Source organism: Phyllostomus hastatus, unplaced genomic scaffold (assembly GCF_019186645.2).
Source record: "Phyllostomus hastatus isolate PE091 unplaced genomic scaffold, TTU_PhHast_1.1 phas_contig_150, whole genome shotgun sequence".
NCBI classification, from domain to species: Eukaryota; Metazoa; Chordata; class Mammalia; order Chiroptera; family Phyllostomidae; genus Phyllostomus; species Phyllostomus hastatus.
Genome location: NW_025333611.1, coordinates 24,588,060 through 24,605,432, shown reverse-complemented (window position 1 = coordinate 24,605,432; position 17,373 = coordinate 24,588,060). Strand labels below are relative to the sequence as shown.

The 17,373-nt window shown below is 40.0% G+C and overlaps 1 protein-coding gene across 1 annotated transcript in view; it reads left to right on the top strand.

The window, feature by feature from the left end:
* The first annotated feature begins 506 nt into the window (after window positions 1-506).
* KCTD16 (potassium channel tetramerization domain containing 16) overlaps window positions 507-17,373 on the top strand; it is a 221,336-nt gene continuing 204,469 nt past the window's right edge. Inside the window, exons 1-2 of the mRNA XM_045829272.1 lie at window positions 507-648; window positions 1,033-2,168. Of these exons, the coding sequence (XP_045685228.1) occupies window positions 1,337-2,168 (832 nt within the window). The 5' untranslated portion in view covers window positions 507-648; window positions 1,033-1,336. The remainder of the gene's footprint in view (window positions 649-1,032; window positions 2,169-17,373) is intronic.

Here is a 17,373-nt window from a genome sequence, read left to right as displayed (position 1 = left end):
AGCTCCGTCGCCCGCCGGAGCTGCCGGAGCCCAGGACTCGCCGGTATCTCCGTGCTTCGGCGGCGCCGGCTCCCACCCGCTCCACCGGCTCCCACCACCTCCCACCGTCTCCCGACGGCTCCCAACGACTCCCAAGGGCTCCCAACGGATCCCAACGGCTCCCACCAGCTCCCACCAGCTCCTACCTGCTCCCACCTGGCTGGGAACATGGGAGCCCCTTCGCCCTTGCCGGCAGGTGGGATGGCTACCTGGGACCCCAGCAGGGCACCTCTGTCTTTCTTCCTGCGTCTGGGCTTTCCGAAAAGCTACTAAGTCCTGGTACCTCTCGCAACTCGCTTCTGTTTGAACGGTTCTTGTTGAGGCTTTGATTTTTTTTCCTTCCTGGAGAAGCTTTGGTTGAATATTTGTCTCTGCTTTTCAACCCGATCACCTCTTATCACCGTTTAACTTTCTTGTGACTTGCTTTAACGAGATTGAAAGTGAATATATACGTTCATACAAGCAAATATACATTTATATAAATATATAATCTTTTCTGAGAGCACACCTCTCTGGCACTTTCATTAATAGGCTCGATGTGGCTGTGCATTCTGACTGCTTTGCAAATGGGCATTTCTTCACAGGACTGAGTTTCCAGCACTCAATAAGGTAAGTTCTGAGGTTTATTGATTTTCCTGTCCAGCTGAAAAAAAAAATCCCCTTTTAGAAGTTGAAAATTGCATAGTCCTTTTAAATGCAGAGGTACAAATAAAAATGTTTTTAATACTAATTGCTGGAGACAGACGTATGGATAAACATGTAGACACGAAATAGTTTGAGAGGAGCTATTGCATTGGAGAAAGGCCGAAACCAGTAGTTTCAGGGCTGCTTATGTAAAATTATCTCTCCCTCCCTCATACCCTCCCTGCATCCCTCCTCCCCCTCCCTCCCCCTCCCTCCCTCTCCCTCCCTCTCAGCTCCCCTCTCCAGCAGCTCTCTCTTTTTCTGACTCATACTGGGTTTGAGGAAATAATTTTCTCTTTTTTCCTTTAGACAGATCTCTGAGTAACTGGGGACTTGGCCTGCCTTCTCTACTGAGCCTGGGGGAAGATCGAATGGAGATGAGTTGATTATATTCCATGAAGTAATAGCTTACTACCAGCCAGGGTTTAAACTACTTCACCTGTGGACTCCTCTAAATTTTGCTTTCTTGGGGAAAAATACAGGGGTTAGTGGAGGTCATTTTTAATACGTTTGCATCCTTCTCCCTCCCTAACAAGTTGATGTAAAGGATAAGGCTGTGAGTTCTTTGGATTGCACCTTCAAATCAAAATAGGAGGAGGAAAAGAAAGGGACAATGGCTCTGAGTGGAAACTGTAGTCGTTATTATCCTCGAGACCAAGGGGCCACCGTTCCCAACTCCTTCCCTGAGGTCATGGAGCTGAATGTTGGGGGACAAGTTTATTTCACTCGCCATTCCACCTTAGTAAGCATCCCTCACTCCCTGCTGTGGAAAATGTTTTCCCCAAAGAGAGACACGGCTAACGATCTAGCCAAGGACTCCAAGGGAAGGTTTTTCATTGACAGAGATGGATTCTTGTTTCGCTACATACTGGACTATCTCAGGGACAGGCAGGTGGTCCTGCCTGATCACTTCCCAGAAAGAGGAAGACTGAAAAGGGAAGCCGAGTACTTCCAGCTCCCAGACTTGGTCAAACTCCTGACCCCTGATGAAGTCAAGCAAAGCCCGGAGGAATTCTGCCATAGTGACTTTGAAGATGCCTCCCAAGGAAGTGACACAAGAATCTGCCCCCCTTCCTCACTGCTCCCTGTCAACCGCAAGTGGGGTTTCATTACTGTGGGCTACAGGGGGTCCTGCACCATGGGCAGAGAGGGGCAGGCAGATGCTAAGTTTCGGAGAGTTCCTCGGATTTTGGTTTGTGGAAGGATTTCCTTGGCAAAGGAAGTCTTTGGAGAAAGTTTGAATGAGAGCAGAGACCCTGACCGAGCCCCAGAAAGGTACACCTCCAGATTTTATCTAAAATTCAAGCATCTGGAAAAGGCTTTTGATATGTTGTCGGAGTGTGGATTCCACATGGTGGCCTGTAACTCCTCGGTGACAGCATCTTTCGTCAACCAGTATACAGATGACAAGATCTGGTCGAGCTACACTGAATACGTCTTCTACCGTAAGTGCAAAGGGTTGTTTTTGTTTTTTATGTGCACTGATTCTCTTTACAGATGTGTATGGTCTGTGTGTTCCGGTTCTAAGGAATATTTAAAAACTTGAGGTATAGCCAGAGTATTAGAGGTGGTTGTTCAACTCTCAGGTCTTACCTAAGGCAACCTTTATCTGTTTTTTTCCAACTGAAGTCACAGAGTATTAAAAGGCTTCAAAAAAATCACAAGATGCAAATGATATTGGTATAGGTATTATGTGAGATGAAAACAGACATGCGTATCTGTTTGCCAGATATTGAACTGTGAAGTGAGGTGACGATTAGAACTTGGCCCTTGGTCTGTGGAGGTTGGTAGACTCAGAGTGGATGAAGTGCTGCTGTCTGTTTTTGTATCTGAACTTTGGGGGTCTATTAAGCTGGTTGCTGAAGACTTGCTTTCATCAGGGGCTTTGAAGACACAAGTGGATGTTGTACCGAATGATGTGGTTTTGGCTAGATGGCAGTGCAGACTGATGAAAGACCCCCTTTCTCCCTCCCATAATTCTTTAGTAGTTTGTACTGAGACTTGAGTTGCACTGCAGACTTAATTAAGCTGACTTCATTTAAGATCCATCTAAAAGGAGCTAGATCCTTGAGACTTGTCAATCACATGCAAACATCTAGTTAGCTGAGGTGGAGGTGATAGAATTACTGACATAAAAGGGAAAATAGGGAAGGAAACTATTGTATGGAAGCTTTTTAACTCGGTTTCTTCGAGGTCAGTCCATTTGCTTAAATGATGACTTTCAGCACAGATTGCCTTCTTTTAGGAAATGGCATATTTTAGATGAATTATAAGCCATTGACCTTTGAAAGGAGGGCAGTAAATTAGTCGTAAAGTTTAGTGCCTGATTTAACTGCTGATGTTCAACAGGCCTGTGACTAGGGGGGTAAATTCCATAAAAGATATGTTTCCATTGTTAACACTCTATTTTCTCTCTTATTTTAAGGCAAACCCATACATTTAGGGGGTTGAAACACCAGAATTTATTTAAATATAAAGGTATAAATGAATTTCTTAGACTCATTTTCGCCTACAGTTGTGCTCATTCCTTGTACAGGGTGCTCGAATCTTGGTGAATTGGTCAGTGGGAAGTCAAGTTGTTCTGTACTAAGTTGACACATGCTGGGCTTTTTAGAAGTGAAGTCATGTGGGTTGTGCCTGTGGAGAAACATGAAATCAGCTCCTAGTTCTGAAGTGTGTTGATGTGTAGTAACAAGCATGATTTGGCCTAATAACCCTATCTGTGGCCTTTATCTATAACCTACATCTTCCCCTGTGCTGGAGCTCAGTCGAAGATACTGTTCTTCCTTTTGGTGAATTTCCCACTCGTGCAGAGATAAGACTCTAGCTTTTCAGCCGTCTGTGGAGGAATCTGACATTATCTGTGATCCTGTAGGACAAATATCTTCCCCTCGATTTTTGGATAAAATGTACCTTGGAGTTCAAATCTAGGTTTGTGATATTTACCTTGTTCTCCAATTTCTAATATTTGAAAACAGCATCTTAAAATGCTTCAGCCAAATAAACAAACTAGCTCTACCCCCCAAAAAGACCATGATGGATTTCTAATCACTTGTTCATTTAAATGAGGCCCAGAACCTGAAATGTATTTGCCTGCTAGCTCAGTGTCATTTCTATGTCCATCAAAGACTCATGCATCTAACACCGTGTTCTTTTTACGCTCCTCTGGACGGGCTCTGTTCTCCTGATCATATAATTGTTCTCGGTTTGTTGGACTGCTGAGAGGTTGCTGAGGAGCATTTTGCTCTCCATCCCTCCAAGGACAGGCTAGCACAAATACACAGAAACTTTATATTGCATAGCATGTATGTTACATATGATATACTTGCCCATTTGCCTAACATCCAGAGCTCAGGGTTAACTCTTCCTCTGTCTTAGGACCAACAAAACTGACAGCTGGCTTTCTAGGGTGCGTAACAACTTCCTTGCAGCTGCTTAGCCATAATTATTTAATTAGAAGCTGCCAACTGTGCCTATATAAGCATTAATTCATCAAGCTGTTGTGCTCTGGTTAATGGGCTGAAACTATTGGGAGGTGCTCTAAAGCTGACTACATGCAGTCTTTGGCAAGCCAGTGCTAGCCCCACAGAGCCCCACCAAGAGCTACAGAGCCCCAAGGCAGTATGTACAAGTGGAACAGAGAGCTCAGAGGGCTGAAGGCAAGAGCCCTAGCCTTCCAGATTTGAAAAGGCAGCGTGGATCCCAGGCAGCGCCCCTGCATCCTTAAAAACCTAACTGGCACACACACACAAAGATGCTCTCTGCAGAGCAACTCAACTTCTTCTTAGGTTATATGTACATATACATATATATGTAGTATATAAATCTTATATATAAATAAATATATAAAATTTTACATATAAATATATAATGAATATATGAAATTTTATATATATAACTCAACTTAAATTTTATATAATATAAACTATATAGTAATATATAAATTTTATATGTAAACCTTTATATATACACATATATACATATGTGTGTTTATAAATAAATAAATAAATAAATAAATATATATATATATATATATATATAGAGAGAGAGAGAGAGAGAGAGAGAGAGAGAGAGAGAGAGAAAGATAAACTCCTTAGATCCAAGACTGAAGGAATAAACTCCATGCAATCAGACTCTTCTAAAAACCCAGGGATAATGCAGAGTCACTTTGCCTGGATCCATATCACAGTAAAAAAAAAATTAATACATTGCACATAGCAACTGACAGTCATGGGGAGAGATGACTTCTTTCCTAAGAAGTAGGAAGGAAAGATGACTTCTTTCCTTTTTTACCTAATTTTCCCCCAAGTTTTCTAAGGGACAATTGGGAGACCAAAATCTCCATGTATTATTAACAGGCTAGATTCTTGTCTCATTTTATCTTCATGTAGACCTAGAATTGATGGTCAGCATCCAGTAGTTTTGACTGAGTGTTAATGTAGTATTTTGAGCAAGCCAAGTCAACAGATGTCTGCACTGTGTGCTTAAGGGGGTGATAAGAAATGTATTTGTCTACATTGCTTACATACCAAAATATGATATGTGAGATGCTGTGGATTATGATTCACATGTTAGCAACCAGGAAAATGTGATATGGGAACATAAAAACACTTATACTAGGACTGCCTCTCAAAGTGTTTTAGATGCTTACTTTGTTTTAATTTCAAACAATGAGAAAGGTACCTTTCCTCCTTCTCCACCCAACTAGTTAAATAATTACCTCTTTTCTGTTCAAGTGTTTTATAGAAGGCAATATCATAAACATCAGAGAATGCCTTCTTGAATCACCTCTAAATGAAATGGGAGCTAAGTAATTTGCAAAAGAGAAGTCCTGCTTTTGAACCAGATACTCAATAGCCATTCATACCACTTAGGAACAAAATCACAGGTGCATGGAAATAAATGAGCCTCTTATTTAGAGCCATCTTCCAGTCCCAGAGAGAGTAGGAAGACTGTTCTTGTTTGCAGAGAATTATGCACTTTTCCTTAATCCTACTCATGAGTGAGTTACTTCAGACAAATGCCTGAAAGCACTCAGATTGAAAGGCATTTACCTCTCAGAGAACCTTGATAACATGACCACAACTAGGGAGTTTAATTCATAGGATGCTTACTCTGTGAATTATAGAAACTGATTATCATCTTTTTAACACATTGCTTCTTCTAGGTACATTTTAACCTTTCTTCTCTTTACTTTGTTTCCTTAAATTTAAAGGGTTGTTGCCACAAAAGTCTCTAAATTGCATTACCTACACAATATGTATGACCAGGGCTGTTGAATGAGATGGAGTGTTGGAGAAAAGTAGATCAGGAAATGATTTCTCAAAGAATTCAAGGGCATGGCCTTGTATTGGGAAGGAATATATGGTTCTGGCCACTGAATAATCCAACACTGACTTTAAATCTTCAATAAGTAAAACCATATGGTATTTATTTGTCTTTCTCCAAGTTTTCACTTAGCTTAATACCATCTGGGTTCATCCATGTTGTCAGAAGTGGTAAGATTTCATTCTTTTCTATGGCCAAGTAATATTCCACTGTGCATGTGTGTATGTGTGTGTATGTATTCAATATATCACATCTTTTTTATCCACTTATCATGGCACTTAGTGGATAAAAAATATGGAGGCATATTTTTTGCCTCCATATTTTGGATATTGTAAATAACACTGCAATATGTAGGGGTGCATATATCTTTTTGAGTCACTGTTTTGGATTTCTTTAGATAAATACCCAGAAGTGGAATTCTGGGTAATGAATGTCAACTGTTAATTGAAAAAAATGTTTAAAAGCTTCAGTAAGAGGGTCTGTTTTTATAGGAAAACAAGTGGAAATGCATCTGTCCTGAAATAATCCTAGCTCCTTTTCTCCTGGTTACTTGAAGGATACCAATGATAACTTCAATTTATTGCCCGTAGAGATATGATATTGACACATTCAGAATGAAACAACCAAACAGTGTAGTCAAAACTGTGAAGGTTTGGTCTTTACCACCATGGACGCCTCTTTCTGCGATGACTTTTGCCTTATCTACATTTTGTCTCATCTTTTCCTCCATTCTAGTTATTTCTGCTTTCAAGTCCATTCTCTATGCTCTAATGAACACTGGTTGCCAGTAAAAATTTTGTTCTGTCATTATATTTAGAATACTTTTAAGGCATGGTGTTACTTTTCTCGTTTTTTTTTTTTTTTTTAAAAACATAAGAAAACTTTTAACAGTCGTGGATCAGGTGACCTTGTTTCTGGAAGGTAGTGTTCTTAAGGCTTGAGGTGTTTTAACTTATAATTTAAGAATATAGCACAATTTATGTGTAAATCTTCATCACGAAGCCAGTTTAGACCTGTGCTTGGGCAGATATTGGATGGTAATGGTGATGATAAAGGTCAGGGGTGGTGGGTGCAATTTCTTCTTTCATCTTTAAGATGCTGTGCTATGAGCATTGGACTCAATATAGCAGTGATATAAGAATGTTAGTTAAGTATTTTATTGCATTATTATTTTTTATCATGCCAAACAAGATGTATTAACTAAGCCCATCTTGTGGCAGGTGATTGAAGTATTTTCTTCCTATGCTTGCAGCATCACTGAATGAATTTGTCAGGAAGAGAAGTGTCGACATGTGGCTAGAAGAGGGAGGTCTCTGAGGTTGCCCCCAAGGGCCTTGGTATGTTTAAAAAGAACAAAGAACACAACTGGAAAGAGAAGACCAAATGCTCCTGATAGTCGAATGAGGTTTGAATGTTAACAAAGGGATTGGAAGTGGAAATAGCTGATAATTTGCCACAAAGCTCCATTTGAAAGACCTCCAGACACACACTGTGGAGAGGAGTGACTTGCATGGGAGAGTCAGTCCAATGCATAAAAAAGTTCCTTGAGAAATTGATAGATGGATGCTCATTTCTGCATCATAACTGGCTGTTGTTCTTTTTCTTTGATCTTTGCTGTGGCTTTCTACAAGTACTGGATTTCTTGGCAGGTCAGTTAAAAAACTTAGTGCAGAAATCTTTATATGCATCCAAATGTCAAGACACCAGCTCTTATAATTACAATTATTATTATAAGACCAATCTTGTATCATATCTATTCCTACCTACTTTCCTCTCTGTCTGCACTAGATTATTTTGAAGCAACTTTCATACACCTATTATTTCATTCATCTACAAATATTGTACTATATGTTCCAAAATAAAATGAGCTAAAAAAATAACACAATATAATGCAATTATCGCATGCAAAATTAATACAGTGAGCCCTCACTTAACATCATAGGTAAGTTCTACAACTTTAGTTGAAATATGTAGCAAAACCAACTTTACCATAGACTAATTGATATAAACAAGAGTTAAGTTCCTGCGGGATCTCATCACCATCAAGACAAAATGATGTTGAAAAAATGACATTATTTGAGGACTTGCTGTAATTCCTTACTATAATTTAATATCTAGTTATTCAGTTTTTTGCTTTTCTCACAATATTTTTTTAAAGTTGTCTTGTTTGAGTCAAGATCTAGATGAGTTCCATTCATTACCTTTGGCTATCTTTTTTTCTCTTTAAAAATAAAAAAATATTGTAACTTACATTCAACAAAGTGATAATATGTATATCTTAAATATCTTTTAATTTCTCCTTTTCTTTTCTCCCCTTGATTTTATAATTTGTTTGATGAAACCGAATTGTTTATGATGTTGAATGTCCCACATTCTGGGTCTCACTGATTCACCTCTATGATCTCTGTGATACCATAAACACATTTTTCTGACCCCTGTATTTTCTGTGAATTTGTTATATCTAGACTCTAGATTCCAGAGGTTTGATCAGATTCAAGTTCATTATTTCTGGTAAGAAATCTTCATGAGTGATGAGAAGTTCACATGTAATTTGCTTTGACAGATTGAAATGCTATTGCTATAAAGGCAAGGGAAGGACACCTTGTTATTGTTAGTTTTAAATGTTTATCATATAGATAAGTAGCAGCTGAGATCTATTTATTACCTGCATTGTCCAAGTGATTCTGATGATTTGGCAAGCAATAAAAGAGACCTCTATTTGTCTTCCCAGTCATTCATGCACTGTCTAGTATTCCACAGCCAGGGTCATCATTAGACTGGTCTGCCGTCAGGATGCAATGAGCCTGCCCAGATGTGTGCACTGGGTCCACCCTTGGGGGAGGAATCGTTTCGGTTGGAGAAGGGTGCAGCCTGGCTATTCTAATTTTGTATTTTGGATTCTTTCAACTATGCTGATGCTCCACTGAGCTCGTCATCTGCCTTTTTCCCCCAAACCACTTCTCTCCCTGTGTTCTTCATCTCCATAAATGACAGTTCAGTCATCCAGTTGCCCGGGGAAAAAATGAAACCTGGATGTCATCCCTGACTCTTCCTTCTTTCCAGCCACCATCTCCAATCTGTGACAAGTCCTATTGGTTCTTCTTCTCTCTCAAGTCCATCTGTTTCTTTTCATTCCCACTGATGCTACTCGGGCCCAGACCACCAGCATGGCTTTTCTAGGTGACTGCAAAGACACTTAAATGTTCCTTCCCACCTCACGTCTGGCGGTCCTCCCTTTGGATCTGTTCTGTCTGCTGCAAACATGATGAGACTTCTGTAACGTGAGCCTGACCATGTCACTCTGCCGTTTACAGTTCTTCCCTGCCTTACACTGCCCTTAAATGTGATGTGGACTCTGCCATGCATCACAGCCCCTCGTGAAATGACCTCTGCTTTCCTTTCCTGAACCTTCTGTTGCCATCCTGCCCCTTGCATTTTTAACCTCAGCTATCCATGACTTCTTTCAGTTCCTGGATACTGTTACAAACTTGCTTCTTCTGTTTTGTATGTGACATTTCCTATTGTGCATTCACCTGCCTTGATTAGCTAAATACTCCAGGACCCACTATAGAGGTTACTTTTGGGGGGATGCCTTTCTTAGTCGTTGTAGTTGGATAGGCACCCCTTATCTTTACTCCATATGGCTCTATTTTTCTTTACCATGACACAGATAATATTGTATCATATTTTCTTATTTAAGTCTCTCCAACATGAAGATTGTAAGCTCTGGGAAGAGAGGAACTGTGTCTGTCATGTTCATCATAATACCTGGCACAGTACCTGGCAAAAATATACATCCTCCATAAATAGTTCTCAGAAGGACAACAAATGAATGCAGTGAATGCCCACTGCAGCGTTCTGTTGTGGGCGCGATGCCCCTGCCTTGACTATGCCATCATGTTAGGTCTTAACGGAAGACTGGAAGAGCAGTGGCAGCGTGATGGTGCATTAAATAATAGTAGTGGCATAGTGGTATCTCCTAATACCACTCCGTGCTTCTGGTACTGGGCTGAGCACTTGAATACAAACTGGAGTTCTCACCAAAAGATGCTCTGCTCTTAGCACATGCGCAGAGATTCTAGCTCAAGGGAACTGAGAAAAACATGAGTGGCAGTCTTCTTCTAGTTGGTTCACCCAAGCAGGAGCATGTAAAAACTGGGGGAGGCCCACATTTAAGGAATAACCCAGTAGGGACGCAGGATTCAGAAAAGTGCTACAAGGTGGAGAAAAGAGCCCTAGTGCGGAAAGAATACTACTAGAATGCAAAGTGTGCAGTGAGAAGGACCAAATCGCCTTCTTAATTTTCTTACTGCTAAAGGATGCCATTTCTTCCTTTGCTCCCTTCCATGAACAGTAGTGGCCATTTATTAATGTCAGAGGCAGCATAACATGGTTTTGGAGCCTACACTGCCTGAGGTTGAATCGCTAGCTATTTGGTCACTGGCATATTACATCTGTGCCTCAGTATGCTCATTGTAAAATGGGGATGGCAATAATAGTACTTGCCTGATAGGGTTGTTGTGAAAATCAAATGGCTTGATAGGTATTGAGTGCTCATGACAGTGCCTGGCACCCAGTCACTGCCACGGAAGTGTTAGTACATAATAACAAATACTGGCCTGGATGAGACACCTGTGGTTCCTCCTTATTACTTACCTGCTTCTTTGTGATATGTCCTCTTGGATACTTTGCCCAGTTTGTTGATTCCGTGCAGGTTGAAACAAACAAAAAAAAACCCGGCCCATATGATGAAATGTTTACTTTTCTACTTTTAGTCCTCTGTCCCATTCCAAAGCAGAAACTATTAGCAATTTTCCCACCCTAATTTATAGAGACCTTTTATTCTGAATATATCTGCTATAATGTGATAATGAACTAGTTACACTGATGAAAATAGGAGACGACCCATTATACATAACTCAGTGGCACATTTAAGAGACTTTCAGATAATTGTATACTGTTTAAGACAACATTGTAGACTGTCCAGATCAACACTACTACACAACTAAATAGAGAAAAGGATAACTAGGCTCTTGTAATGGTGACTTTTCTGTAAAGTGGGCCCTGGAGCACCAGAGAAATTCCAGTGACTGGGAGAGGGGAAATGGGCACATGCATGTTAGAAGGTGGCAGAGGCATAAAGTTAAAACTAAGGGAACACTCTTGGCTTGGAGAACTGTTGCAGAGTTCCGAAAATATTCCAAACAGAAAAGGAGCTGGCCTGCGATGCAAAAGACATCAATCACTGGTCAAGCATCATGGCTAATTTTCTTCTAGTTAGACATTCAGGTACATAAGGTGCAGAAATTTTCCTGTGCGCCTGTGCTTGCACATTTGCACTGTAATGCAAATGGAAAATAGATTTCATTTTTCATTAAGTTGCTTTCTAGCTAACCAGGTGAAATATCTTTTTTTCCTTTAAATGGAGGGATACCTGTGTGGAGTTGTAAAATTTGCCAGGCTGCACTGAAATAGGGAGGTATTAACCCTACTTGTGTAAGAAAAGTGTGCCTCAGAAAATGAGCAGCTCTGCCTGGTGTTTCTGGATAGATACTCCTGTGGCACGAAGCTGTAATGACTGATGCTATCATGTGTGAAACTTGCAACATTTTAAAGTCCATTTTCAGGCCCATGGGGGCTTAGTAATGTAAAATATTTGTTGGAAATGATCTGATTGCTTCACATTTACTGAGGACCTGCTTTCTTGTATAAAGTACCTTTTTTAGGGTTTTTCAGTTGAGGTGTATAAAAATATATCAGTATGCAAAGAATGAAGATATTTTTCCCCATTTACCAAGTCCTTTTCTTTAATTTTTAAAAATTTTCCAGTTACAGTTCACACTCAATATTATATTAGTTTCAGGTATAACATACGTAACTTAACAAAGTGACCCCCCGTAAGTTGAGTACCCACCTGACACCATACATAGTAATTACAATATTATTGACTATATTCCCTGTGCTGTGCTTTACATCTTTGTGACTGTTCTGTAACTACCGATTTGTACTTCTTAATCCCTTCACCTTTGTCACCCCCAACACCCTCCCACCTGCTGACTATGAGTGGCTTCTCTTCATCTGTGACTCTATGTTTTGTCCGTTTGTTTCTTAGATTCCACATATACATGACATCGTATGGCATTTGTCTTTCTCTGACTTATTCCACTCAGCATAATACCCTCTAGGTCCATCTGTGTTGTCACAAATAGTACAATTTCATTCTTCTTTTTTATGGCCAAGTAATATTTTATCGTATATAAATACCGCATCTTCTTTACCCACTTATTTATCAATAGGCACTTAGGTCGCTTCCATATCTTGGCTACTGTAAATAATGCTGCAGTGAATATAAGGATACATATATCTTTTCAAATTAGTATTTTGAGTTTCTTCAGATAAATACTGAGAAGCGGGATTGCTGGGTCATTTAGTTCAATTTTTAATTTTTTATCTGCTAGTGCTGTACTTCTCCACAGCCAGCCAGGGAAGCGATTCACAGCGTGCCCAGATCCAGCTGCAGGCCCTTCTCACTTTCCTCCATCTGCACCTTTCTGTAAGACAGGTGTGTATGTGTGTGTGTGTGTGTGTGCGCGCGTGTGTGTGTGTTTATCTTCTTCTTTTTCTTTTTAAAAGATTTTATCCATTTATTTTTAGAGAGGGGGAAGGGAGGGAGAAAAAAAGAGAAACATCAATGTGTGGTTGCCTCTCACACTCCCACTACTGGACACCTGGCCCACAACCCAGGCATGTGCCCTGAGTGAGAATTGAATCCGCGACCCTTTGGTTTGCAGGCTGGCACTCAATCCACTGAGCCACACCAGGCAGGGTTATCTATTTTATTTTCTAACAGATCTTGACATTCCTTCATCAGTAGGACCTCCTTTCATGGGCAAATTTAGGTCTAGCCCCCGTTACTTGTACAGAAATGTTTGCTACCTTCTGTCCACGTGAGTAAATGTCAGGCACTGCTTTGACCTTGCTCTGCCCTTTGCTTTCGTGTGTTAGCTTCCTGCAGCTCTGCAGTGGTTGGCTCAAACACTCCTCCTAGAAATATTTATTGAGTACTTACCCTGCACCTGAGACTGCATGCAGTTCCAGAGTCACCTGTGAACGAGCGGCATGTGGTCAATGTATTCATGGAGCATATGGTTAGGAAAAGCTTAGACTAGTAAGTGGGCAATTTCAGTCCAGTGTAATGGGCAAGTGTAAACTGGTATGAGAATGGGGAGGGGGCTTCTAATCTGAACTTGGGGTATCAGAAAATTAAAGCAGATTTTATGTTAATGGTAAGCGAGGAAGAAAATGCTTAAGTCTTTAATGCATTGCTGACTTGAAAATACTAGATGGCTGGTGAAGTCATAAAAGTTATAGCCCAGGATGAGTTAGAAGACTATTAAGATCATTAGCAATCATTTCATGCCTCAGTGAATGGGGTTTTCTCCAGTGATAGCTGTGTGAATGATTTAGTTACTCTGGGAACGAGTATCTTTCCTTTCAACTCTTTAGTTCTCTCTTCCACTCAAACCTTTGTCCTGTGAAAGTGCAATTTGCAAAACCAGGAGCCACACGATAGCCTTAGATGACCAGTAACTCATTTTAAATACACTTTATAATTTTGTTTGCAGTCTCCTTTTATGATGACTCTCAAAATGGTATGTGTCATTATTATTTTAACTTTATGGATTCATCAGTCTCATGCACAAGAAGTCATTTTCTGTAACTGCCACAGTGCTGACCATGGGGGTGCTTAATAAGCATTTATTGAATACATAAATTTATAAAACTACATTTTAAGGCAAAAAAATGAAATGTAAAATGAACAAATTTGCCCCCAGTTTTACTTGATATTAAGTTTTAACCATGGACTCCCTCTATGAGAGACAGTGAAAATATAGCTGTGCACATTGATGACATTAGACCTATCTGGATAAAAATCTTAGTTTTGTCACTTCTTACACACACATACACACAGGCATAGATATATAGGGTCTGGCACAAATAACGCCCCTTTTTATTATAAAATCTTTTATTACAAAATCATAAGCATGTAATTTGGTAACAACAGTATCAAACTCAAGCACACTGTATAACATTTTAGGTGAAATGTTCAAATTAAAACTATAAATTATAACATTCACATTATTACCCTACCAACCACACTCAAGCAGGTGTTACTACTGCCAGACCCTGTATATTTAAGGGGAGATTAATCTCTGTCTATATAATCTCTGTCTACTATAGTAGACATGATTGAGGGGAAAGAAGAGAAGAACAGTTTAAACATTGAGAGAGGGGATAGAAGGTATACACAATAGCAGAAAACTGGCTTTGATGAGTCACTGAACCCTTGCAACCCTCTGGTACCTCAATTGTATAACAAGAATAGTGGACCTATTTAATTACCTCATAGGACAATGAGTAGCAAATGACATGACATATGAAGTGACTATGGTGCTTGATTAGATGTCTGCTATTAAGGCAGATTTTATCTTAGCATGAGTGAACATCTAGGGAATGTGTTAAGGAAAAGTGACCACATTCAAGAAGAGGGGGATTAAATGCTTATTTAGAAAGTTGTTAAAGCATTCAGATGGTCACAATAAGCAGACAGGTTTTAGTGGGACTGACTGCAGCACCTGCACTACTTGGGTTTTCTCCGCTTGTGTAATAATCATCCGCTTATGTCTGAAGGTACTGGCCAAACAGATACCAGCAAATCCCTATGGGAGCCTACAAGTGGTAGTGCTGAGTGGGAGCTGGAAAGCATATCTTTGATGCTAGAAGGAGCACCAACTGGATGTACAAAATCAGAGCATCCTGGGTGGTGAGGGAATCTTGTGATTTCATGATTGCTTCCTCTCTTTGAGTCTCCAGGCTTTAAATGAAGGCCTTGATGGAAGCTAGCATACAGCATCTTTGACAGTGGTGGTGTTTGGATTGGAGTGGGGACTGGATGTGAGTAAGATAGTTTTCCCTATTCCCTCTTTCTTTTTTTCCTGGTGGCCCTTGGGACAGTTACAGGAAACCTAGAGCTCAGTGGCACTGTTTGAAAAGTCCTATCCCTGACATTTTAATCAAATGTTGAATTTACATCTTACGAAAAATTGCCTTTCTACATTTTTGATCAGTTTCTTAGCTGTGTATTCCTTTCTACTTCCTTTGTTTTCATTGGGCTTACGCTGGTACTCAGGACCTAAATTTCAGTGAAGGGTGAACTGGAGAAAGGCAATTATTAGAAAAAGTAAAGAGCAAAACTAAATTAATTTTGCTTCCGTGTTAGGTATGTTAAAGAGAAGCCACCTTAATTATCCACCAGCAATGAGAGTTATTGCTATGGAAACAAAGCGTGGACAATGGTCTTCACAACCGACTTTATGTGCTTTCTACCTAGTGGTTTGGAATTGTTTCCTAATAAAGCCTAAGGTTAATATATTATTCTATTAGATCAATATAATATATATTTCCTCCACAGAGCTTAGGGGATGGTGGTGAAATCTCTGATTGAAATGGTGCTTTCTATCCTGACGTGCAGAATGAATGGTAAACAAAAGAATCTATTTTGGGGGTGTTTGCAAATAATCCCTCATACCAGCCATATTCTTCTGTATAAAAACACAGGACTACTTTCTTTTTATCATAGCTGTATTTTTATGTTGTTTATAGCCTGTGAATTGCCTTGGTAACTTGCTTCCTTTTATGGGAAAACAAATTTTCCTCTAAACAAGCATATGCAATGTAATCAAATAATTGCTATCCTAATTTGCAGCTGAGGCCATCCTGAACAGACGTAAAATGTAGGTAAGCAGTGGCACATAGTTAAACTCTGAGATGTTAGCAACAACGATCATAGCTATCCTGTGCTGAACTCTATGTCAGGTATCAAGTCAACGGTTTCTCATTTTATCTTCATGAAACCTTCAAAACAAGAATCTGAGGCTCAGAGAGGTTTCACTTGCTCAGGGTCATGGTTAGTGGCTGCTACAGAATTTCTGTATGGGAAAAATCTAGTAGTGTTAAGTTTGAGAAAAGTTCGTTTATTTATATCAGGAATGGAGATACCAGTGGACTGATGGCAATCAAAGGTGTGTGATAGATGGGGATGGATTTTGAAATAACCCTCCCTACCCCATAGACCCATGTTACTGCTATGTGACCGCCTAACTGATAAAGCAGAATTCAAACCCTGGTTGCCCTGACCCTACTTCCGGCACTCTTGGCTGTCATGCCATGACACAGAAATACCAGATGGCAGTGCTATCTTTTTCAGACTGCCAGAAGCAGCTCTTCAAGAGAACCGCCTCCCATGATTAAGTGAGGAGCCCACACACAGCCTCCAGCAGGGGTGGGATGGCAGAAGGTGCTGGACAGGCCTGGTTTTCCGTTCTCTCTCCCCTTCAAATTTCACGATTTTCCTGTGATACAGCCTTAAAAATTTAAACCAGATTGGGATGAAATCTGCAGATCTGTCCTCAGTTACCCACACAGAACTTCTGGGATACAAACTCTTTTTCCAGAGACTCCTACACAGCATTATTTTTAAGAATTTGATTGCCTAGGTACCACAGATATGAAAAGGCACAAGATTTCATAGTACACAAAGATGTCAAAAGCATTTGAAATGGAATAGGAAAGACTTATCCTTGTTTCCTCTACTCTACCAAGTACCCAAGAAAAGAAAAACAAGTAATAAAAATGACAAAGATGCATTAGTAGTCTCTGGTCTAGAATCAGCAGCAAAACCGAGATGAGTGAGGTAGTCTTAAACAAGGTTAATCCAGATGCCCTGACAGGCACTGTTGGTCCCCAGAGAAAAGGCATGTTTAAGCATGAACCTGTGACTAACCTGGAACTCTGTTTGAGTAATAAACACACCGCAATGAGCTGCTCTTTTAACAGCTTGCCTGGTTTTAAGTCTGGGGAGAGTTACTTAAGAATATAATTTTGGTGTAAGTATTTTATGTTACTTCAGAATTATCTTTCCATTATACAACAGCAAGGCTACAATCAAAATTAAGAAACATGATTCTTGGTTTTAAAATAATTTGACCCTCTCAACCCCTTTCCATGTAAAATCTCGGTGAAAATTCTAGAGCCCTAGAGATGAGGAAGTCTTGCTTGGCACGATTTTTTATAGTTTGTGTTTTTCTCTACGTAATTGTTTACTTTTCTCAAAATCCATGTAAACACTGCTGACTGAGCTCACGTCACATGGCAGACACAGCGCTTCGTAGATACTACTGTATTCTCTCTTCAGGACAGTCTTAGGGGAGGATTAGTTTTTCCCTCTCACAGATGGTGAAGTTGAGACCTAGGGCAATCTTT